Consider the following 24,805-nt stretch of genomic DNA (forward strand, 5'->3'; position numbering starts at 1 on the left):
AAAGTGATTAGACTGCTGCAGAAAGTCGTGAAGCGTAAATTATTCTACAGCGTGTTCGATACACGCGAATAATAATAATAATAGTCGAGACAGATCGCAAAAATTCGAAATTTTCCGTAGTATACCGCGACGAACCTCACAGCTACAAAAATTCTACTTATCCTTGTCACTGATTCATCTTCGTCAGGTCGCGTATAACTCTAACTTATCGCCATCGTTCTTCCTCGACGATGGAAAAAAGAAAAAAGAAACGGAAGACAAGAAATCGGTGAAAAAGAGCATGATAGAAGTCAGAATCTGCTCACGGTTCACGACACGTCCGCGATAAAACTTATCGATTCGATAGAAAACGAGGAGACTGCGATACGAAACTTCGTGACCGTCCTGGCCCAACAAAGAAAATCGCTCGGCTTCGTGGAATTTTCACGGTGCATCTGGAAATATCCGCGATTCGACGAAGAGGTAGCAATTGCCGGCGATTACGATATCTGTGGAAAAAGGGAAAATAAAAACTTTATTCCTCGATGGAAGACATTATCGTAGGCAACTCTTCGACGATGATTCATCGACGACAGACTGTTTCTCGCTTCCATGCCAGATATATACGCGATATAAGTCTTCTGAGAGATCTTGGCGCGAAAACGATTAGAATCCTTTCTCGGTATTCCCTGGCACGGACGCAACCGCGAGATATCGCGCGATTTATCGCTCCATTTTTGCGCCGTGACCTTGGATCATTTGTACGGTTCCGTATTGCACTCACGGACACGATTTATCTCGGATCGGGTCGTTTCGCGAACATCGATAGTCGCGGACTACTGCATCGTCGCCTGGAGACCGCGTAGACGCTCGTTAAAAAGCACAGTCTCGGTCTACGATTGATTTTTCGACTTGGTATTTTTGGGTCAACTTCGAGGAAGTTTCTTGGATGTTCGAGAGTTTTATCGATGGTAGAATGACAAGTAGAATTTTGTGCTCCACTTGGGAATGTTAGTGCGGTTATCGGGATGAATGAGTCTGAAACTTTTTCAATCTGTGGTTTGTTTTCTTTTCGAGAAGATGGCAGACATCGAAAGTATCACTTGCTCGCGAACTTCTAACATAAAATACAGATCCACTTTTCAAAAAAGAAAATCTTCATTTCCATTGTATATTGAATTGTCGGATCGCCGCTTCTTACAATGTCTACGTTAAAGAAGACGTTTCAGAAGAATGAAATCGTTACTATGTTACACATACAACATATATTTATTTTACTATATACACATTTACATATATATATTTCGAAAGACGTAACAACAGGAATATTTGCTCTGTGATTACCCTGAAATCACAATTACGCGAACTTTCGTCCACGACCCACACGCACGCCAAGGACGTGTGTCATGTTTCTGGATGCCATAAACCAGGAACAAGAAGGAACAATTAACGATGCGGAGGAGTGAAGCGAGGACTTGGTTCGGTTCGATTCTCCATTAGACTGACGGATGGGCCTCGATTAGGCTTCCCTGGATAACCAACGGGGCAGTGTCTCGTGGCGAAGAAAAGGCGTCGTGCCGAAAAAGGAAAAGCAAGGAAGCGCGGCGAAAACGAGACAACGAGATGGCAAGCAAAAGGAACGAATAAAGAGCAGAAAAGAAAAAGATTAAGATGCGAGAAAAGAAAAGAAACGAAGGAGACAGAGGACGAGGAAGGAGACAAGAGGAGTCGAAGAAGATTACTCTTTCTCCTGGAAGGTGGAAAACGAAGGGGCAGGAGGGGGGAGGGGTTAAGACATAAAGCATAAGCAATAACGAGGCGCAGACTATCATCGACCTATCGAAAATAATTATTCTCTTTCTATCGAGGCGACTCGGAGAGAAGAGGGAGAAAGAGATGGAAGAAGAGAGAGAAGGGGGTGGATACGAGCGAAAGGGAGCAGAAAGAGGGGAGTATAAGTAAGTATAAGTGACTTTGCCACACGGTCCTAAGATAATGCCAAGGGCCACCTTCCAGGAATTAGTATTTATTGTGACGCGATACAGATAGCGGTCACGGTACGCCCCTGGCGTACCTGGAGCCCCCAGTCCCACGAATTATGGTTTTCAATATGATGACGGTTTCGTATCTGCCGACCGACCTCGCTCTCGTCTCTCTTTCTCCTTCTCTCTTCGTCTTCGTCTTCGTGTTCTCCTCCTCCTGCTCTTTTCGGAACGTCCGCCTTTCTCTTCGGCAGCCTTCGAGATATACTTCGTCCGCGGGCTCGTAAACCGTCTAAAAGGCTTCGACGATTTTTGCCTCGCCGCTGCTCGCACGCACGAAAGATCGCTGGTCGCGCAGAACCTTCTCTTCTATCGCTTCCAACCCCCTTGTCTTTTTCTACTTTCTTCGATTTCTTTCGGGTTTCTTCTTCTTTTAATTTAAAGCGTTCTTAATAGAGCTATCGTGGTATCTTTCGACGCGAAATGATAATTGTCGTTCGAGGAGGGTGGAAGTTGGCTAGAAATGAAAATAACGCTAACTTATAAATAATAATTGGAATATTATTATAATAATTAATAAGTGGAATAAATTTCAAATAATTGTGCCATCGTTCGTAGCTACGATCCTAATCATTCGCCCCTACAAATTATTCTACGATTTTGAAAAGTACTCGTTTCTACGTCTTTGCAAATAAAATTGTCTCCGGCGAATCTCTAATCCTCCAAAGGAAAGACACTAATTTTTACGTGGCCGTAGTGCGAGATAAATAATTCTAAAAATCGCCGGTATCTCTTCCGAGAGGTGAACGAGAATGGCAGAGGGAAAAAGACGGATTGGAACGGGTGAAGGGCTCGCTAGGGGTGGTGAGGTGCTATCATCGGTACGTAAGCACGAAATATCGCGACATCGTAGTGGCTGTACGCTGTAAAAATATTTTAAGCGGCTCCCGAAGGCACGGTGCAGCCATGGGTCGGGGGTGGTTTAGTGGAGGCGCCTGAAAAAGCACGATTACGTTTACGACTTCCCTCTCCGTCTGTCGACTCGCTCACCCTCCGTCTGCCTTTTCCCACGAACCACCACCGTGAAAGGGGGATGGATCCGTCGCGTGCTCGACAAATTTTCAATCGGATCTCCACCGTCTCCTCGTCGCCCGATTTTTCTCGCCCCTTCTTTTTCGAAAAATATCTTAATTATCGGTTTGAGTAAAAATTATGGTCTAAATGGTATTATATTTGCTGCACTTGACAAGGATCGTGGATCAAACGAACGGTTTCAATTTATGGATGGTTTTAATGAAGATGATTGCTACGTGAAATCTAGCCACTTGTGAATTACTCAAATCGTGTATTCATAAATAAAATTGTCAGGTAATTTATAACATTGCGAGTATGTCTATTGCAATGAAGTCCGACGAATATTTTCCAAATCTTATCTCAGTATTTCTATTGTCTGGTTAATTCCATATTTCCGTTTCTACCTTCTTGCTTCTTTGAACTACACGGAAATCAAATACGATAAACCCATTTTGTGAAACTGTCTTACCTTTAACACAACAGTATAGGATTATTATTTGATTTCTCAAAACCCAAAGAACTAATCGCGATAGAGTTGATCAGTTTGGCTTCGATGTGACTTATGTCACATTTCGCAGCTTCACGCGCTTCCGATTTAGTTATTTCAATATCTCCGAGTCCGCCCTCGCCCTATTTTTCATTTATCCAACGCTCTTCGTCCCTCCGGCATTAATAAAACATCAACTACGTTTCTCGATTCCTATCGGAAAAAGGAATAAATATCTCGATACGCACTCTGCGATTCATCTTCCACATCACTGGGAAGACAGCAAACCACGTCCGCCGTAATCTCGTAGGCGTATGAAGCTTATCGTCGCCGTGATGCGAAAAATCGGGTCAAGCGTTGGGTTTCGCCGCGTGAAAGGGTGGAAGCAGCGCCTTATTAAGAAAGATGGCGCGGCATCAGAGAAAAAGCAACACGGCTAACCGTGAGGAGGTGGGATGGAAAGAGAGGGTTGAAGGGGTGGACGCGGCATTATCTTCGCGCAACCCATTCCTGCGACCTTATCTACCGTAAAAACTTCGGCTTTAACCACCGGGGATCATAATCGAGCTTATCTCTCTGCCACCCTATCCCACACGCTCACCCTGCGTTCCGTCTCGTTCTAACTCATCGTCGTTGCACCGAAGGCTATCTGCCGCTTTTACTCTCGTCTATCGCCCCCTGACGCGCTATCGTGGATTTTATCGCGAAACTTTGGATCGACTCGCAGAGACGGAGATCGTGAGGAAGAAGAGAGCCGCGGAAAGAGAAGCGGAGGCTCTTATTGTGCGCCACGAACACCTCGAGGGTTGGATGATTGACGAAAGGAAGGAGATCGTGGATGCTTCAGATATTATAGAATTAGACCGGTTTGGAGATTGATACACCAGGTCCTCCATTCGTCATGCGATTATAGTCAGCGAGACTGTACGATACAAAATAAGACGAACGTTTACGTTGCATTTACGTTGGAATAATAAAATTACATCTGCCTAGTATCTAACTCGAGAGGGGTAAACGATCGAGTTAAATTTGTTAAAATCGCCATTGATCGCTTGATCATTTTATTCGTTAGATTGTCGCATTGCAAAGATCCATCTGATGTAATTATTCTTTTCATATACACGCGTCTGTTTGTTTATAAATATTTTACGACCGAAAGTACTTAAATGTCGAAGCTGTTAAAATTTTGTACCAAGTCGTGGTGATGAAATAGTTGCTTACCAATTAAATTCAGCCTCGTTGTTAAAGATGAAACAATGCAACGGTACTCTGGATTTTATTTCATACGAGTATCAATCGTGGCAGCGAAATTCGAGGCACGAGGCGCGATTTACGCCGGTAACTCACGGGAATACCGATAAACGACACAAAATTAACTTCCACTCTCGCCGTTCCCTCGCGCCGACTTCCTCAGACACTCGATAAAAATCCATTTCCACGTATCTCCGTCTCCCTCCCGTCGATTTACGACTCTTTCACCCCCGTTCCTCTTTTCTCGAACGCAGGCAACATCGAACGACGGCCCAATATCATCGAAATTGAGCGATTCCAAGCGTTCCTCCCGTACGAAGCAAACTGGCAACTTCGGTTGGAAGTCGAGGAGTTCCTCCGCGTTTCTCGTTCGTACGCTGCTACTTTACTACCCCGATGGCAAACGAACGTACGTGCTGTTTCGCCAACGAGTGTATCCGTGTGCATAATGCTACTTGCCACGCGGGTGTAATTTTTATGAACGCTCGTTTGCATGCAACATGTCATTCCTCGTAAAATATAGTAAATCGACGCTTGAACAAGTGAATTTATGCGTTGTGTTTTGACACCGGCAGATACGATAGAGGAACGTGAGAAAGACGATATTGAGGAAGAACGAGAGCAACTATTTTAGGAGAACCCTTTCTTATCGTATATTTACTCTCGTCTAAGACCATTCGATGGAAATCGATGAGATAAAATTAATTAATCTAGGAATTTCGTAATATCAAATTATTTTAACAACCGTCTCGATCTATGTTTCTATATGATTATATTTTTACGATCATCTAAGATTCTGCTACTCGCTGTTCCTTTTTCATTTCTTTAAAACTACATTTATGGTCTGTATACAACGTTCTTAGAACATTTTAGCGGCTACTAAATGCGCAGTCTGGTTATACCGAGATATAACGGCACGCTTAACTCTGGGCACGTATAGGTACGTGAGAGTTCGCTACGCGGGGGATTGTTCGTGGACACGATCGTAAATATGACCCCCTTCGAGTTTTCGATACCTCAACGGCGACTTTACGACGATCTGGTTTGCGAAAATTGCTCATCGATTCCACCAACTCCGGCTTAACACGCATCGTTCACGCTTGCTGTCTTCGACGCTCTCTGTGGATTATTCGCAAACTTATGACAATGGACGATTGACAGATTTATTTAATAATCTACATTTGAGGAAACGGCTTCGAGAACTTTATCGTTTCCATAAAGTACGAACTCGTTAAATTTTGAAAATCAAATAACATATATTGATCATCTCGTGGACTGTATTTTTCGAAGACCGAAAGTTAAGAAATGAAAATAAATCCCACTTTTATTCAACTTCGTCTCCCAGAACGCTTTTCTTAAAATTTGTCATAAAACCACGTAATTTCCATATCAAAATTCACAACGCTTTATTAACAAATATCGCAACCGCTTTAGAAAGCAACTAAACCAATCTCCGTATCTGGTATTTCGAAAGCATCCAGCAAAAGTACACCGCCAGGTTGCTGGTTTCTACTCCAGCTAGATGAACGCGTCATGAGTCAAAACTTTCGTGGTCCGACGAGGAAAATCAAAGAAATAGAACTAGACAGGAGGAGGATCGAGGGGGGCAAGGTGGCGAGATATACCGAGCCCGCCCTTTGATAATTATTCATTCGGTCGACTTCCAGAGCGGTTCGATATCGATCTTAAAACGTCGTCCAGAAGGTAGGCGAGAAGTGTCCTGGTCAGATACGAAATCTCGTTGTGTCGGTTCACCGTCGTCGTCGTCGTCGTCGTCGTCGTCGTTGTCGTTGTCGTCTTCGTCTTCGTGGTCATTCGCAGGCAACCTCTGTCGCGAGCAGAGAACAGAGAGCAAGTTGCAAAGGGAATAGAAAGAGAGGAAGCTCGTCGGCCTTAATGTATGCACGTCGAGGTCCTGCCGAGCGATAATTGCCCGATGTGGCATTGCCTTCGTGGCAACGAGCATTGGTCACGTCTCAATGTTTTAAGCCGCGTTCACAGTGTCCTCCGATTGATTCACCGCTTCATGATCGAAACGATCGCTCCGCGAAATTTCTTCATCAACGAGGATCGAGTTGGAATTATTCTCGTGCTTTTGACAGACAGAATTCTGTTTTAGATAATATCATTCGTCTTTTTTCTTTTTTTTATTATGAAAATACAATTTGTTAGATTCTGGAAATTCACACTGAATTAATGTCATCTCAAAGTTTCCATTTTAAAAAAAGTGAGGCACTTTGCCTCATCGAAGGACTTGAAATTTTATCGTATTAACCATTTATCGTAGATACTCTAAAGATTTTGAATAATTCCTGCTTCTCGTACGTCTAATTATCTACGTTCAACGTAAGAGATTCCCGCTAGCCAGAGATATAACACGAATTTCATTCGCAAACTTTGAAACATCTATCCTCTGCGTCCTCGATTATCCGCATTCAACGTGAAGGAATCTTCTACTATGAAAGATATAAATTACGTTTCAAATTTCTATTCCAAATCCTACATTCTGCTCTACTTTCACCATCCAACGACAAGACGACACAACAACCCGCGCAGAATCATCTCTCTGACAGCTGCAACCTGTCCATGGATTCGTGTTGATCCAGGAAATCTCGATTCTGAAAGAGAGTCTACTCTCCATACTGTCGGCCGTTTCTCATGGTTGATTCAGGCTGTGGTCTTCTTTGGAAATTTGTAAAGAGTCGAATCGACTCGATCGTGGCCGAACAGAGGGCCGAAAGGTAACGAGACTAAAGATTGACCGGATCAGATACGAGCGGGTAGGACCGGCCAGTCCAGATTCTCGCGATAGGAGAATTTAATAACCTGCTACGTGGCGGAGGGGGAGGATGGCAGGGTGGCTGGAAGGTGGTACAAGGAGGGGGTGCAATAATATCGAGAGATATCGATCTTTAATTAGGCACGCAGCGCGGGAACGAGAGATTAGATCTGTAGCTAGACGAGAAGCGAGTTCTGGCCATCTTCCCTCCTCTCCTCTTGTTTCTCTCTCTTCCTCGCGCTATTCCTCTGCTTTCCTATCCCTCTTATACGACCATTCTTTCTTTCCCGTCCCCTTTCCATCATCTTTTTTTCTTCTCTCGTCTCTCTAACTTGCTCGAGTTCTGCTATATACTGGTCCTTCGAAGATCTTTCGGCTGCTTCGTAGTATCGTCTGCCACAATGAGACTCGATCCAGATCCATTTTCGTTGATTGTATCGAAAGAACGAAGAAAGGCAGTTCGATGGTATCGCTACCGGGCTCGCCGGAATATTTTGTGAATATAATTGCCGTGGATTTGTTTTATTTGGAAGCAATCTGTGGAAGCCTCCGGTTGGCGGCCATTGTCGTGCGCATTCAATGGTACTTTTATCTTCTTTGTCGATGAGAACGAAGAGAGGAAATTGGTCACCGGTTGTCGCGCCGTCGCTCTTCTTCTTAAAATATTTATACCATATGATTTGTAGCTCGTCGATTTACTAATCGACGATAAATCGACGAGTGACAAGCGTAGATCGTAAACAACCGTCTTCTATTTTCTAAAACGATGCAAAAGTCTATCGAGCTTGTAGCGGCGTTTGAAGAGTGATTTGATTTTGCTCGATTTTAAGTTGGTCGTTTAAAATTATCGAGAAGCGTCTCCTTATTGTAACAGCCTCTTTGGTTTAGAAACGTCGTTACAGGAGCTCGAGAGGAAGAGAAAAAGAGGCGAAAGAAAGAAAAGGGAGATGGCGTGATTCGTGAATAAGTTGGTATCGTGGGCAGGACGTTTTGTTGCCTCCAGAAAACGGGAATCCGGAATTTTAATCGAAGGAGGAGGCGGCAGATAATTTTCAACGCGTGTACGCAGCACGAGCCCGTTGAGACCATGCGCATTGAATATGCAGAGAGCCAGGGATATGCTTTATACGTGTCGACGATTAAGCCTTGAAAGATGGGGCAGTCATTAAGAGATACCAGCCGTTGACACCAGCGGAGACACTCGAACAGATAAACCTTTTCCTTTTTTCCCTCGGTACTCGCACCTCGACAGCGTGCTCCCTGCAGTTCGATGCATTCTTTTTGCTCGTCTATGTTACATCTGGTTTCCTTTAAATGCATTTTCTGGATTGTGCGGTGGTTTATGGTAATTCGTAAACTTCAATGTTCTGCCCCTCGATCCATTCATTGTAAGAATAAATGTGTTTAACCCACGACTGGTATCGTTGTAGTGCGGTACTTATTTTCCAAATATTTTATTTTATCAAACATTGTATATATATCCGAGGCATTGAAAATAACGACATTCAAAATACATGTATATCTTGATATTAAGTAACGTAAATTATCCTGGTCACCTATACGACTCAAGGATAACGATTAAGGTCTAGGCGTTTGGACTTTTCCAACAAACTTTTTGTCAAATTTGTTCTAGTTCGCTTTTAATTAAATCGAATATATCAATTTCGGGTTTCTATGGGAAAATCTTGAACGATACCCGTGTTATTCAGGATATTCGTAGTTTGATTTAAAGGACAAAGAGAGCGAGACGCGGTACGTTGCTCCTCGCAGCACGGCTGGGCGGGCTCGATTTCTGGTTTTCACCGGCACCAGAAAAAATCACCAGCAAAAGCAGTGAAAACCAAGCTCGGTGACAGATGGCGAGTACTGATAACGTCCCTCGAAGGTCCTGCTAGCAAGCGAAACGACCTGCACGGATCCTGTTCCTGTCGCGAGATAAAAGAAGAAACAGCTGCGTCCCGGCGCTGATCGGAGATCGTTCTCCCGTACGAGAATGCTTTCGACGTAGGACAATCGTATGGGAATTTATGGCGATCATTTGTTTATCTATTTATTCTACGGGCGAAATAGACAATGAGCGGGACACGGGTCCGCGTTGTAACCGAGACGAGGAACGCGTTAATCGGTCGATGGAAAACACAAACTGATGATGAGCAGTTAAGGAATTTATTCCTTCTTTTCGCATCTTCCTCTTTACTTTCTAAAAAATTGTTTCTTTCTTTCTTTTTTATTTAAAAATACAAGAATACATATAACGCAGACAATATACAACAATATATAAGATATAAGAAAGGTAAGTTTTCTTAAATTCTTTAGTTTAACACTAGAACTATCACACAAGTCAAATTGGTTGGTTTTACAATTTTATTTTAAAATTCCTACTTCGTGTTATATTTCTTCCATAATGACTTTCGCAACGATAATTAAAAGAATAATATAATGAACTTTATTTTGTTTTTTATGTATTCAAACACAAAATAATTTTGTATCAAGGCTACTCATACCAATACCAGTCAAAACGATTGGTACTCGTCAAAGTGTACAAGGGTCCTGCGATCTGTTTATCGAACCCCGATTAACCAGTTTCCTCGTTTTGTGCAACTTCCCACACGTTTTGAAAATTCTTACCGCGTATCTTTCAATATGACGATATCAGATATCAGGAAAATTCCGGATCGATCGCTAGATCGCCAAATGCTAACGCTAGAAATACCACACCAATCGAAACGACTGGTTCTACAATTTTATAAATCTATCAACCCTCGATTAGGGATCATGGTCCCGGATGGATTAATAATACCAAAAATGTACTACATAACATGGAATTGCTTCTGTAAGAAAGTAATAAATCAATATAAAAATATTCTACTATTACGTATTTTTTAAAGACCAGTCATTTTCACTGGTTTTGGTAGAATAGCTTCGTGTTAAAGTTCCAGCGTTAAGGATACCTAGGTTTTTGCTCTCTAAGTTGTCTTCAGGAATATCGTACGTGAATTTGTGTCTGATAATAACAATTTTGGAGGTCGGGAAGCTGAACGCAGGCGAGCTAAGATAATCTGAGATCGATAAAATCAACGTGCATAAAATCAAAATGCATCATAGCTGGGAACAACAAACGTGCCAGCAACGTAATAAACTTTCAACAGGTATAACTAGCAACGAGAGAGCAACCATTACTAGTCTCATACATACGCTATATCCATCGTTAAATATCGCCATTAGGACATAATATAGCGGCATAATTGCACTAATAACGAACACCATTAGCTTTATTCACTCGGCTCAATGAACTAATAATATTCCCAGCTAGTAATCGGCGCGTATTTTCGTTCCGATCGACCGTCCGGCTCTGATCGAGTAATTAAGTGGTAAATGGCTGAAAGTCGAAATGTTACGCTATCTCGTCACGATATCGACGCCCGGGATTTATCGTTGCCCTTTAGCATAATTACTATCATTATTGTCCTACGTATGTGCACACGCGAGAGCTCGTCACGTGAAATACTCTCGCATGGACAGGTGAGCACGCGAGGTGTTACGTTTCTCCGATCCCTCGTGTTACGTTCAAAAACATCGATACGCGATCTTCATGGACGATCCTCGATCGATCTACGGTGTAATTAAATTTTCGGATCGATCCGCGAGATACGCCTGGTCGATCGAGCAATCCTTGTTTAACGTCGTTCAACCGAAGATTTATTATATCCTGCAGCCATTCGAAGAAGCTGTAGTTTTCGCGTTAGTTTTCTTTCGTAAAAGTAGAAAATGATGTTCGATAGGTAGATTAGTTTGTTCGATTTTTGTAGTGGCGTTTAACAACATGCATCGACTCGATTAGATGTCGATTAAACGGATAAATAGTTTTTCTTGAAAGGAATGATGCAATTTGTGTGACACGTTCGCAATCTGACCTGTGTCATTACATGATGCGTCACAGTGTTATTTATGATTTCTAATTGACCGACAACACGTGATACGAGACGAACGAGTATAATTGCCTGGAGATATTGGAAGAGGAAATCAGCGATACCAAGACAAGGAGTAATTAACACAGCTTGTTATTAGAACTTCGTTAACTTATAATATAGAGCTCTGTAAGCTAGCCAAAGGTACGAAAGTAATTTTCTTAGCGACGAAACTAAATGTTAAATTTGAAAACTTGCGTTCCCGTATCGTATGTAAAGATCTTATATCGTCTTTTACGATCTGATCGAAGATGCAAATACGCAAAACGGGAATCTTCGATTTGCCTAAGATTTCCGTTTCCTCTTTTCGTATAGTTGATTAATTATCCGTCGAAATTCTCAAGACACGGTGATCGCAGGCAATTCGAATCGCCTGGTCGCCGTGTCACTACACGTATGACGGCCACGTATAGCCATGCGTGTTGATACGCAGATAGAAGACGAGGTGGACGTAGTAAGAGCTTTGCATGAATAATGTTCTCCGCGACGTGATCTGAACTTCTTGGAAGGGATGGACTGAACGGTGGACGGTCTCGTATAAGATCCTCTCTCTCGTTCCCCTCCGGCCGGCACCCCCTCGTCGAGACGACGAAGAAAACGACGGAGGCGAGGAGCAAGCCGGAATAAAGGCAGATCGAAGATATCGGATCGATCGGGTAGATTTGCGTTTTAATGAGGTGTGCTTGCACCGATGCTTGGTGAATCTTGAAGAGCTAAGTGTAACGGGACGAATTGAATTGATCGATTGCATCGGTGTTTAATTGAATCGGAACATGGACAGTTTCGTTTCTAGAGACGTCGTCCGGTAAATTGTGCATAATGTTGTAGTACAAGGGACGGCGCGATCCTTGTCCACCAGCTACGATTGCTCGAGTACCATCCGATCGAATGTTTTCCAGCGACCATCGTTTCTAAAGGAATCGATGCTTTAACCAGCGAAACGGTTGCTTCTTCGTTACATGCCACTCGAAAGAAATTAAGATCAAATCGTCCTTTAACCTAGGGATGAAAGCCAGAATTCCTTAGTGTCTTCTGTACAATTTTATAAAGTCACTCGTCTAGCAACTTTTTCATTTTTAAGTTACGTTGAAATATTTTTAAAACGTTTAAAACGTTTTCGTCGTTTCGTACCATTTTAAGGTGAAATTATATTTTATATACTAACAGCAACGACGCAAGAAAGTATTAAAAGTCTCGCAGGTATGTTTTAAGGAGAACGATAATATTATTGATACATCGATAAATTATTATACAAAAAGAATTCCGCTTGTCTCTCATCTTCCTGCCTACGCGCGACTATAAAACGATCCAATCGATATCCAACTCTCTCGATCAAACTCCATCAACGTCGACTCTAATTCTCTTACGCTACGTCTAAACTGTCCTCGAGGTGTCCTATAAAGCTTACCATAGAAACGTCGTCCGAAACGGAACGCGACTGTCAACCATAGCGTTCGGACGACAACCGAAGCGTTCAGCCAGAGGAAGAGGAACAGGATGAAGCGAACACAGAAGCGAGATCGAGTAGCCACAAGGAAGAGGCTCGACGCGCGGCGTAGGAGCCGATGAGAAGGTTGCGACTTGAGCTCTCACTTAGCAGCCGCAGTGTCACGATCGGGACGGCTACATTAGCATATCTCCACGATGCAGCGTGGTAGAGTAGAGAGAGGAAAAGACGGTGACTACCGATGGAAAGAGGAAGAAAGAATAACAGCGAAGAGGGGATGGTGGAGGGAGGAGAAAAGGCAGAAAGAGAAAAGCAAAGTGTTCATGGATGCATCGGTACGAGTGGCATGCACCTCTGGCATGGGTCGTGGCCCCGTGAAAAGAGGGCACACACTACCATAATACAGCTTGGAAAGAAGGAACAAGAAGAAGAAACAAGACGAAGAAGAAGAAGAAGAAGAAGCAAAGAGGACTCACTCAGGCCTCACTAGCCCTGCCTGTTACCTGTACGTCGCGTGTTTGCCTACCCGCGTCACGATCAGGATCCTATTTGCATAGCGCCGATGAAGCTGCTACCGTTGCGCTCGTTTTCCTGCCACCGCACCGGTGTACTGCCGTCGTATCCTTCTTCCTTCGGGTGCCAGCTACGCGTCCAGCCAACAGCGGATGACGAGTACCCAATTGGAAGGAAGTAGACTCAACGTGTTCGCTGCTGGCTCACGGTAATCAGGAAGAGGTCGTAGTCGATGGAAACTGAGGGCTGATTGTACGAATTGTGAGACAGAATGGAATTCTAGGTTTTTTGTAAATTGTTTCAGTGAGATTTTAATGGTAGAAATTCGTTGTATAGCGAAGTTGGAAAGACGTTGTGAGGCTTAAGAGAATAAAAGGGGAAGAAGGATTTATGGGCTGAAAGTATAGTAGAACTTAATTTATTTGATGATAACGAGGAATAAACAGTTTACGCAATAGGTGTTTTCCAACTCTGCCCATTATCCAGTCTTTTCTTTTCTTTTTTTTTTTCTTTTTTACTTTAATAATGGCTTCGGTCGACAGCAGTTCAGTTAATTAGGCATTAACTAAAATTTTATGCTAATAAATGGAGTTGTACCGTATAGCGTTCCAACATGCATACGATGCGATAAATTATAATGTAATACCTGGCTGAAAATGGGCCACGTGCCGCGACTACGACACGCTATACGATATGTAATTTTTACACGACGAGCACGTGTCTCTGCTCCTTATTCGCAATATATTTTTTAACGACCAAGGAACGAGCTTAAACAGAATCTTTGAAAACCATCAAAAATATTTGCCGTATATCAAAGAGATTTGGTCGATAATTTGACTTTTAAAAAATAAATCTCTGCTATTACTTCTCTACCATCGGCTTTAAGATCTATAACCAATCATCAAGTTACAATCCTTTTCAAAAACAAGAACAATTTCCAAACGAATCTTTCTGGAACAAACGAAAGAAATCAAGCTCGAAGAAAAGACTTGCGAAGAAAGACCATCTAAACATTGACTAACAGGTAACAGGTGCGGTTGTTTCTAAATTCAATTAAAACCACTCAACAAAGGGAACAATGGCGTAAGTGGCAAAGAGCAGGAGAGCTTCCGAACTCCGTTTCTCACGCGGCTGTTCGTTTCTCGCATAAAGCGGGGCCGAAGGTGTACACGGGCGCGGTATCGGTTCTGAGAATGGCTTATCAGCCCGCGGATATGTTAATGGCGGCCGTGTTTGCCCCCCTCGTGCCCCCATCTGCCCTCCACCATCGGCCACCACCACCACCGTCTTCTTTTCGAGATATATTACACCCTCAACGAACCCGGAGGTGGTTGGTGGCGATTGTAGTAGGTGGTTGTAGGCGAGCAAGGTGCAGCCCTCTCGATCGGCCGTTGAACGTTTGCATGCACGTGCAATTAAGAATGGTCGAAGCCGGTAACGAGAATGAAAGGCAGATAGAGGCGACTGGACGACCGTTTGCGGGTTTAATAGTTCACTTCGTGGGACATCGTTCGTGCTTGATAGAGTCATTTCGAGAGAGAATGTCCTCGACGAAGATTCAATCGCGTGTTCCGTAACCGATCGGTGATTCCAATTGTCCCGATACTAAAATGATTCGGTTTATTGAACACGAATTTATTTGCTTTTTGAAAAGTTAAGAGAATCGTTAATGGTGGCTGTTTGTACGTCGATATGAGTGAAAAGTTACGAGAAAAATTCAAGAAAAATTACCATCTATACGTACGATACCAGGAATACGTGCAGGAATAATAATATGTATTGAGTAAATTGAAATCGATTGGAATAATAAACTGCTTCTTTCGTTGTATCGATTATATCGTAAAAATTATGTCATATTTTCAGTAACAAAGATACTATTGTAGAAACAAAGTACTACGTTCTCTGACGATTTCGAAAGATTCGTAAGAAAAGCTTCTTTCCCCCTGATCTTCAAAACTGAAACTCAAAAATCGCCCTGGTCGAAAGTAATTGTATGACAGGAAAATTCGAGCAACTGATACAATACTTGCACAATTTCGATCAACTTCACCGCAACGAAGCTCGCGCGTAAACGCGAGACGAGCGTGTTCCGCGGACCCAGGTAGCTTGTACGCGCGTGCAATTAAGAATGCTCTCTTCCTCGCCTCCTCGTGCAACGAGCAACGACGACAAGCTGAACTGGAAGAAATAGGGCCTTGAAGGCAGAAGATAGCATTAGGAAAAGGAGAAGATGCCACGAGAAGGAAGAAGGACGAAGGAGGAACGCGATGGTGCTGGCGAGAGTCGGTCCGATCCATCGATGACCGCTTATTTACAGAGAGGCAGAAGGAACACGACCGAGCTGTAGATGCGAGCCGTGGATAGGCTAGAAGTGCGCTGCAACCCTTTGCCCAATCTACCTCGGCATCTCGCCTCCTCTTACCTCGTTTCTTCTCGTCTCGCTTCTCTCGCTCGTGTACAACGAGAAAGTCCCGACGAGCCTCGCCCAAGCAGGCAATTAAAGCATCCGGGTAATTCGACGGACGATACGCGTGTCGTCTCGATTTCGAGGACAACCCACCTGGATGGTGTAGTCCGTTTTGTCCCGCCTTCCTGGCATATATCCGCGCGAAGGATCACCGGGCAAGAGAGAAACCACGGACAGAGATACGGTGATCGGAGGTGTCGATGCTTTGTCCAGACTCGTTTTACTGCTTGGCAACAGGATTTTACCGAAGTACAGCCATTTCTGCGGATTCGATGTGTATAGGGTTGAATTTTCGGATGTCGAGGATCCTGCCTTTTGCAGCTTAACGTCCGCCAAACGTTTGTTTTTTCATATTTGAAGAGCACGGATGAAAAACGCCATAAGTGGAATCTATCAGATTATCTCTTTCTTCGATTGTTTCGTGTTAAGGTGAACTTGATCCTGAGGATCGAAGCTGAAGCTGCTCTTGTCAGAAACAAGTGAAAAAAAAAAAAAGAAACGAATGGAAAATTCAGGTATTTTAGGACTAAATATGTTTCAGGTAGAAAAACTTTTACGTCCGTTAATTTCGCTTTAAGATAGACTGTCGTTGAAAAAGGATGCAAGAAGGCGGAGCGAGAGAGCTTGAAAGATAAAGTAGTTAAACGACGAGGAACTTACGTAACCGTTCCATTTCCCACAACATTAACACATTAATAAAACAAACTATGAATTCCTCGGTCTCACAAGCCGCCCAGTGGAAATATTCTCACGGTACAACTTCCTCGATCCGCGAGTCAAATCCAAGATATACATCGAAATCGAAATGTTTTATTTAGTCGGTTTCCACGCTTCAGCGTCACGAGTCTGACGAACCTGAAACTTTCCAAATTATATTGTACAAAAAGCGTTTTCAGATCCTACGAAAGCGTGCGCGTCGTTTCACAGGACGCCGTGGCTAGGCAATAAGCCGAACAACCCCATGGTGTCGAACTTATCCGAGATTTCGACGCGAGAGTAGCCCCTTTCGTCGAGGAAGCGCCTCGTCGAATGGTGGGGACCTGCAGAGGCGTGCGAAGGGTGCAGCGAGTGGGGTAGCTGGCAGAAGGATAGATAATCGAATAAAGAAAGATAGGTGAAAGGAATAGCAGGGAGAAGGGAACAGAGGGTACGCAAAGGCTGGCGTGGCGAACGACCATTAGGGAGTCGAACGGCCATAGAGACGCGTCGTTTAACGTGCGTGCCGGGCATTTTTTTTTTTTCTTCTCGCTTTTTTCCATCGCCCACCACTTCCGGCTCCGCCGAGACGACGTTCCTTCCACGTGGATCCGTCTTCACGGGCCATGGTCGTTTCCGAGGAATTTATAAACTGTCGTTGGAATTGCCTGAAAAAACGTACGATTCTAATATTGAAATACGCGAGAATATTTATGGAAGATACGTTATACTTGCTTCTATCGTTCTATTATTTTATTTTATTTTTCCTTTTTATTAATATCGACAAATTTGTTAGTGAGTTTTGGTTTGGCCGAAGTAAAGGAAGACATTGAATTGTTAGTTGGAATGGTATTTCTGTTTGAGAAGATTGATAGAAATTAAAGTAACGTTTCTTTATGGTTACAGGGGAGGATGAGGAATGGAGCGACTCGGAGAAGACACCATCGGTGAGCAGCGGAGTGGAAGGCGGTGGATCGGCGGTTTCCAGCCCGATCGCGCCGGTCGTCGAGGAGGAATCGAGTTTACCGCCACCACCGAGACTGAATCCCCCTTCCTCGTCCGTTGCGATCGCGAATTCGGCCGCTGAGGATATCAGATTGAGGCTCAGCGTGCTCCCCGAAGACGCTCGGAAACGACTGGCTAGTCTTACCGAAGATATCGAGGTAAATATTAGGTTGTCCGAAAAGTATCTTTCTTTTACAGACCTGTCCTTTACAACGATGCATCCTTATACAAACATGAAACCTAATCTGTCGAACGTTATGATCTTTATTTTGATAGAACAAAATGGATCGTACGTAATTCGATAAAATAATACGAAACGGAAAATGTTGTGCATCCATTGTTTCCTTATAAAACGAAAGAAACTTTTCGGACGACCTAATATTTAACATTTGATCAATCTCGCGTAATAATTAACAAACGATCTTATTCTCGATCGGTTCGCAACTATGATGATTAAACTTGTGAGTTATTTTGGGGTAAATAGCATCTTACTTCGTAAAACTTAGATCTCATACGTTTCCCGAGAAATATCTAAAACGAATAGAAGGCTACAATTTTACTTGCTTAGTAAAAATTACCCTGTTCGTCTTGTAGAATTAATCACTCGGTAACTTGGCTTACAAAATTTGTAAATATTTGTCGCACAGGTTGCAAGAAGCTTAAGAGATCGACATGTCACCCCGAGATCCAATCAGACGCGAGAATCGAGTCCGAAAGACACGGACGAAGAGTCCAATCTGGTCATGGTCAAAGAAGAGGACTGTCAACCGAGATCGTCGTCCTCTTCGTCGTCCTCGACAAGAAGACGGGAATCCATGTGCAGGCGAGACTCGGAGGACTCGTCGAGACGATCGAATACGGACGATCCACCGACCGAGAAAAAGTTGAAACTCGACGATGAAGCTGCACCAAGACTGAGACTCAATCCTAGTCTGGCGACGGATCCAGCTCTTCGGCCCGCCGCCGTAGTCGCGCTCACCGTCAAACCGGAAAATACCTCGCCACCGAATCCTGTGCCACCTCTTCCGGCTGGACTTCAAAATGGTAATATTAATTAATAAAACAATCTGCTGTAACACTGGTCTGCGTATTATTTCTATTATATCGAACCTGCTCGTATTTCTCAACCGAACTGTTCAAAATAACGAAAGAATCGCTTCAGAATTAATTCCATGATACCACGAGTGTCTTCCTATTTAATCTTGAGATTAAACGTATGTTTTTCCGCTGTCTTCGTAAGTTTTAAACTATTGCCTGTCGTAATGTTAAAATACCAAAGATATTAAAATATTGCTTCTCGATAGCTATACCTCTAGTTCTTTACGAAACACCGTTAATGTATCAGCTATTTTTGAAATACACAGAACTACAGACAGAATATGCAACTCACTCGAAGAAACTAACATTGCAGCAATCGCCTCAGGTCGTTTGTTCGTACTTCCAACCGATGGCAAGGAGACGATCACTGTGGAGCCAGCCAGGCCAGCACCTCTCTTCTGTCCTCCATGCGGCATCCGTTTTAGCTCAGCGAGCACCCTCGAAGCGCATCGCACTTTCTACTGCGCTCATCGTCCCCGACTCGAGGAGGACACCGCCAACGAAGAGGACGAGGAAAAGTCCAATAAATTCGAAGTGAGAAAAGCATATGCCTGCCCTCACTGCTCGTACAGCGCGGACAAGAAGGTCTCGTTGAACAGACACATGAGAATGCATGCTGCATCTCCTGCACCACCCACGATACCAACCGCTCCGACTACAGCTACTACTCCAGGAAGTGGCGCGGCAAATGCCTCGAACGGCTCGTTGAACGAAGAGGCGGAGAGATATTGCAGAAACTGCGATATTCGATTCAGCTCCCTGAAGACTTATAGAGCGCACAAGACGCATTATTGTAGTACTAGGCACGTGGTCAAAGATACGCCACCAACAGCTACGGTAGCTTCCTCGTCGGTAAAAGCTTCGCCACCGACGAGCGCTAGTCCCGGTGAATCGCCGCCTCCGCAACCTTGTCTGGCGCTACCTACAAATCCTATTTTGATTGTACCGTACTCTTTGTTCCGAGGTGCTAGTGTCTTGGCAGCACCCACTTTGCCCGCGCCTGATACTGCGTGCTTTCTTCTTCCAAATGGTACGTACTTTTAATAACAGTTTATTTGGATCTTCCAAGTTACTTGTATGCTTGCGATTAAAATTTAAGAAGCTGTTGTATTCGTTAAAATGAGTAGAGAAGTTTGAATCGTATCGTGGTAGAAGAACTCCATTTATTGGGAATCTTAAATGAAGTTAAATTCGCATCTTATGAATACGTGTACGAGTTAAAATTATGAATCTCATAACCACGAAAATCCAAAAAGGAATTAAACTGACAAGTGGCATTCTTTTGTAGGTCATCTTCAACCGATGACAAGAGGTCTGGCTACCACAGCGCAGAACACCGTGGTCGAACCTTCACCGGTTCTCCGAGCAGCGAACAAACCAACGACACCAGCGTCCGTCGTGGCATCGTCGACGTCGCCATCGGGTTCAGCGCCACTCGATTTGAGCGTTAGAAAGTCACCAGCTCATCAAGATGAAAAAGAGAACAGGGTATCGCCGGCGCCCTCTTCTCTACCTCCACCACCTGGTAGTCCTAGGTCAAGAGGAAGCGGAAGTCCTAGAGCAAGGTCCATTGGTTCTGCTCCTACGGCTACTGGAACCGTTGCACCTCCTCCGCCGACGGAACTCGCTCTCAGACTGGCTGAACTTCCACCACCCCCTGTTCCTGGGGTTCTTGTGAAGCAAGGTGTCTCGAGGTAAGATACTCTGACGTTTTCATAACACAGTGTGACGATTCCTTTCATGTAGTTTCAGTATTTTAATCTTAAATTGATCGGTCAAAAAACTGATAAGTAATTCGGCTTATTGTATATAACTGATACGTAAAAGGATCCAGATGATCCGGAAATTATAGAAAATTGTTCGATTTTCAGATGCAAAGAATGTAATATCGTGTTCTGTCGGCATGAGAACTTCGTCGCACATAAAAAGCATTATTGTCAGGCAAGAGAGACAACGGTCAGCAATAGTCCTCCACCACCTGGAACACCCTCGCCTCCTTTAGTGCAATTAATCTGTGCCGCGTGTGGTATCAAGTTCGCATCTATGGATAATCTGGTAGCTCATCAAGCGTTTTACTGTCCCAAAAGGCCAGAACCTCAGGAACATCATTCGCGATGCTCCAAGTGCAAAGTTAGTATCGGTCCCTCTATATATATTCATTTTATCAAAATTATACTACTAATTTTTTATTAGATTTCAATTTAAAGTATATCCATTAATACTATATCTTTAATAATATCATATACTTCTCCAAAAACTAAAAATTTAATATCCTTTTTTCAGACTATAATTGAACCTGGAGGTACCCATACCTGTAGCAGCGGACCGACTGGAGGTTGGAGATGTCCCGTTTGTGGTGCGGTTAGTCCAACAGCCGGGGCAGCTCAGCGTCACATGGATGCTCATCAGGGTGTCAAGGCTTTCAGGTGTACGATCTGTCGTTACAAAGGAAACACGTTACGGGGAATGAGAACGCACATCAAAATGCACTTTGAGAAACGTGGAACCGATCTACAGGTACAAAATTTTACAATTGTGGAGCTCATAATAAAAGCTACTTACTGTTGTCAAATTTTGTCACTTTTCAGATAATCGACCTTATGAAAATATAATCTATACCTTGATTTATCGATGTCCTTGTGACTCGAACGATCTCTCCATATTGTACAAAAACAATCTTCATCTGGTAAATCCTTTGATAAGCTTATGTTGTTTATTCGTCATTTATAGGAAGAAAATTACATAACGTGCGTACTCGACGACGAAACGGTTCTGCCGACTCCAGAACCGGCTCCAGCTACGACTCCTGAAGAAATCCCTGGCGAGGTGCAAGTAAATGGGAAAACCGAAGTTCGGAAGAGTCCTCAACCACCTCCACCGCCACCGCCGCCACCACCGACGGTAACCAACAAGGTGAAGCAAGAACGCGAGGACACTCCACCTCCCGAAGAAAGTTTGGATCCCAACAAAAGCGGTCCGCGTTACTGCAGGTCGTGCGACATCAGCTTCAATTACTTGAGCACGTTCATTGCTCACAAGAAGTTCTACTGCTCGAGTCATGCCGGCGAGGCGAGCAACAATAATAACAACAATAATAATAATAATTCGAGCAGTCACGCGACGACGCCTCCCAGCAACAGGACCGAGGCGTCGGTACTTTAAAAAGACTCTCGATAACCGATGGGACTGTTAATTGTTGCCAGTTTATATATATATATATATATAATATAATTGCCGACTATCCGATTTAGTTGTGTGATTTCTGTTAATCCAGGGAATTGTTTGTACTTATAAATTCAGTTATCTGACGTGTACATATACGCGGTGCGTGAACGATCGTGAAGGAGAAGCTACGTTAAACGTAAGCTAGAATGTTAGTAGAAGTAAGAGGAAAGTTAGGCGATCGTGACGGCGTTTGCTGGTTCGCTTTGGATCAATTAGGCAAAGATAAGATTGGATATTAAATAGGATATACCAAAGTGAAACTGTGAAACGGATGTGTGTGTCCACGTATAAAAGGGATCGTGGTTGCAATTAGGTTCACGGTGCAGCTGATTTCGTACGTCACGATCGACCGATACGAAAGGTGTGCAATCTCATGACTCTTCAATAATCTCGTAGTTGTAACTGATAATCGAAACATACCTAAGGAATTACGGAAAAGTAAACGATGAGTGTAAAATGTTGTACAGTAGCCAAGTAGAGTATTACGGTACGATATAGTAATAATCCTAAATGATACCAATTTCCAGCTTGTGAAAACGCTAAGTTGCAATATGACATTTAATATATTATATATATGAAAGATGATTTCATTGTCCATAAATCGCGCTCATATTCTCGGCGAGTAAATACGTTGATAACTGTATCCAGACTGCCATAAGAATGAAAGATCGGAGTCGTTTCCTATCATTTTGCCAACAGTCCCGAACGTATAACAAACGAGAGAGTAAAAATAAATTAATGGCCCCTAGTATTTCTCTTCGAATTTCGGATACGGTGTAATTGGATCCTTACCAACGCATTTGCTTCATTACATTGCAATCAAAAAAAGAAATAAAGCATCGCCTGTACTTGTATACAAGTAACGGATTCGTTGCGAGCGCGTAAATGTAAAAATTAGAATTAAGGCCAGTGTTACACGTATACGCAGCGTACTATTCATATCACATAACGAGTTCGTTAAAGGCATGAGTTTCTTCGCGTGTGAACGTTCGATGATGAGAGAAAGAATGAGAGAAAGAGAGAGCGAAAAGAAAAAATAAATACGCGAATGTTGTAATCCGAACGTTGTCCAACATTGAACGTTGGAGCAACGTATCCGAAAAATCTCAGTTATACAAAAATTGTTTTCATATTTCGGCGAATAGTATAGTCAGATAAAACGCGAATGTTCGCAAATACTTTTATAAAAGTAATTGTTATGTTATTTACAGGCCTCCTGCTAATTACTGTCTAAAGAAAAGCAAGATTCACAATATTCCATTACGAAATAAATACGAAAGATTTAATAACACATAACGGAGAACCTACTTTATTGCTGAACATTTGTAAATCACTATCTGGTACTTCCACACAACAATTTGTTATACATTATAAATTTGGTATATTATTATATGCCATATCGTCGAAAACGGTTCTTTTTCTAAACACCTATACACACACCTTCCTTTGTCACTTCGACGTCTAGGTTTACTTTTTATTGTTTTTATTTTGATAGATAAATTTTACACATAAAATATATCTATATAAATATGTAATAAATATATAGACATAAATAAAATACTAAGATCCTTATAACCCTTACTTCTATGTAGTGGGAAAAACACGTGACTTATATTCGAAAAATAATTTTAATTAAGAAACAAAAAGACATATCGATTTCATTAAGAGAATTTATTTTAAATAATGAAATGTATTATGATAACATCACTGATCACCAGTTATTATCTTCTTTTGGTATAAAAAGATCTATATGTAATTAAATACCTATTCGGAATCTACTTCATTATTATTATGCTCATCCGAGTCTTCAGACACATATATACTAGAATCATCATCATCGTTGTTGTCTTCCTCTAACTCTTTCTTCATCCTTGCTTTATATTTTGCATACTTGTAACCATAATTTTCTACAATAGCCTCGTCAAGAGCGTAAATAAAATCATCTTCTTCGGATAAATCAGATTCATCCTCTAATCTCATGTTTGTAACAGCCTCTCTGATGTCATCTTCATCAATCGATCCTTCGGAATAACTAGAGTCAGGATAATCGTTTCTCCAATTCGACTCTGAATTAGAATCCTCTGATTCGCATTCAGCTTCGGGATAACCATGATCTCTATAACTATCATAAACGAGTTCTTGTTCAAACGGATGTATAGATACTTCATCATCTAGGAAGATATCGTTCTCGGATTGAACATAATATAAATCATATACATAATTATCATCCTGTAAAACATTATTTATATTATGTAAGTAATTATGCATTGAAATAACAAAAAAATATTTAAAAAATATTGTTTACTTTTCCTATAGAATCCCTTTTTGCTATGGATTTCGAGTCCTCCACATCTATTACTACTGTCTTAACCTTTTTTTCGGAATTTTCAACATTAGAATTATCCAATGATCGGAAACAATTAACTACTTTGTAACGATTTATTGCTGAAGCCTGTTTTGTTGCTTCTCTTATTTTACTTAGAATCTGTTTCGAATCTATATGATGTTGTTTGAAATTAGCTTGTAATTCATCTTTCCCATAACCTTGAATTAGATGTTCCACGTTCTCATCCTGTCATAATAAAATAAATATTGACTTAATCTTAGTATAACGTTCAGTTAACTAGAAATATTTCACTTTTTAACACAAACCTGTTCTTTTACAGTTCCGGCAAATTTAGCAAGTGTGGTTATAGAAACTGATGATACATCTTCGGTATCTTCATCTTCCGCAATTTTTTGCCGTTTACACGAAATTACCAAAGCATTTGATGGTTCATCATAATAACTACGTTTCACACGTAATATCGCTGCCATTTTTATATGTCCTTTTT

The 24,805-nt window shown here is 42.4% G+C and overlaps 2 protein-coding genes across 5 annotated transcripts in view; one reads left to right on the forward strand and one right to left on the reverse strand.

Annotated features, from left to right (window-relative positions):
• Nucleotides 1-23,380, forward strand: part of Ush (Zinc finger protein ush) — a 198,239-nt gene extending 174,859 nt beyond the window's left edge. For 2 of the 4 annotated variants that reach the window (XM_072020143.1, XM_072020139.1), the window contains exons 2-8: nt 17,550-17,806; nt 18,296-18,692; nt 19,045-19,776; nt 20,035-20,440; nt 20,618-20,876; nt 21,030-21,263; nt 21,477-23,380. In XM_072020143.1, coding sequence (XP_071876244.1) covers nt 17,550-17,806; nt 18,296-18,692; nt 19,045-19,776; nt 20,035-20,440; nt 20,618-20,876; nt 21,030-21,263; nt 21,477-21,908 — 2,717 coding nt within the window. In that variant the 3' untranslated portion in view covers nt 21,909-23,380. The remainder of the gene's footprint in view (nt 1-17,549; nt 17,807-18,295; nt 18,693-19,044; nt 19,777-20,034; nt 20,441-20,617; nt 20,877-21,029; nt 21,264-21,476) is intronic. The other 2 variants (XM_072020142.1, XM_072020140.1) reach the window with 2 other exon arrangements.
• Fs(2)ltopp43 (female sterile (2) ltoPP43) lies at nt 23,253-24,788 on the reverse strand. The gene is made up of 3 exons (XM_072020151.1): nt 24,624-24,788; nt 24,277-24,543; nt 23,253-24,200 (listed from the first exon to the last, which is right to left on the reverse strand). Exons 1-3 carry the CDS (start codon nt 24,786-24,788, stop codon nt 23,736-23,738), a joined length of 897 nt encoding a protein of 298 aa, XP_071876252.1. The 3' UTR covers nt 23,253-23,735.
• Between the last annotated feature and the right edge of the window lie 17 nt (nt 24,789-24,805).

This window comes from Bombus fervidus, chromosome 17 (genome assembly GCF_041682495.2).
Source record: "Bombus fervidus isolate BK054 chromosome 17, iyBomFerv1, whole genome shotgun sequence".
Taxonomy (NCBI): domain Eukaryota; kingdom Metazoa; phylum Arthropoda; class Insecta; order Hymenoptera; family Apidae; genus Bombus; species Bombus fervidus.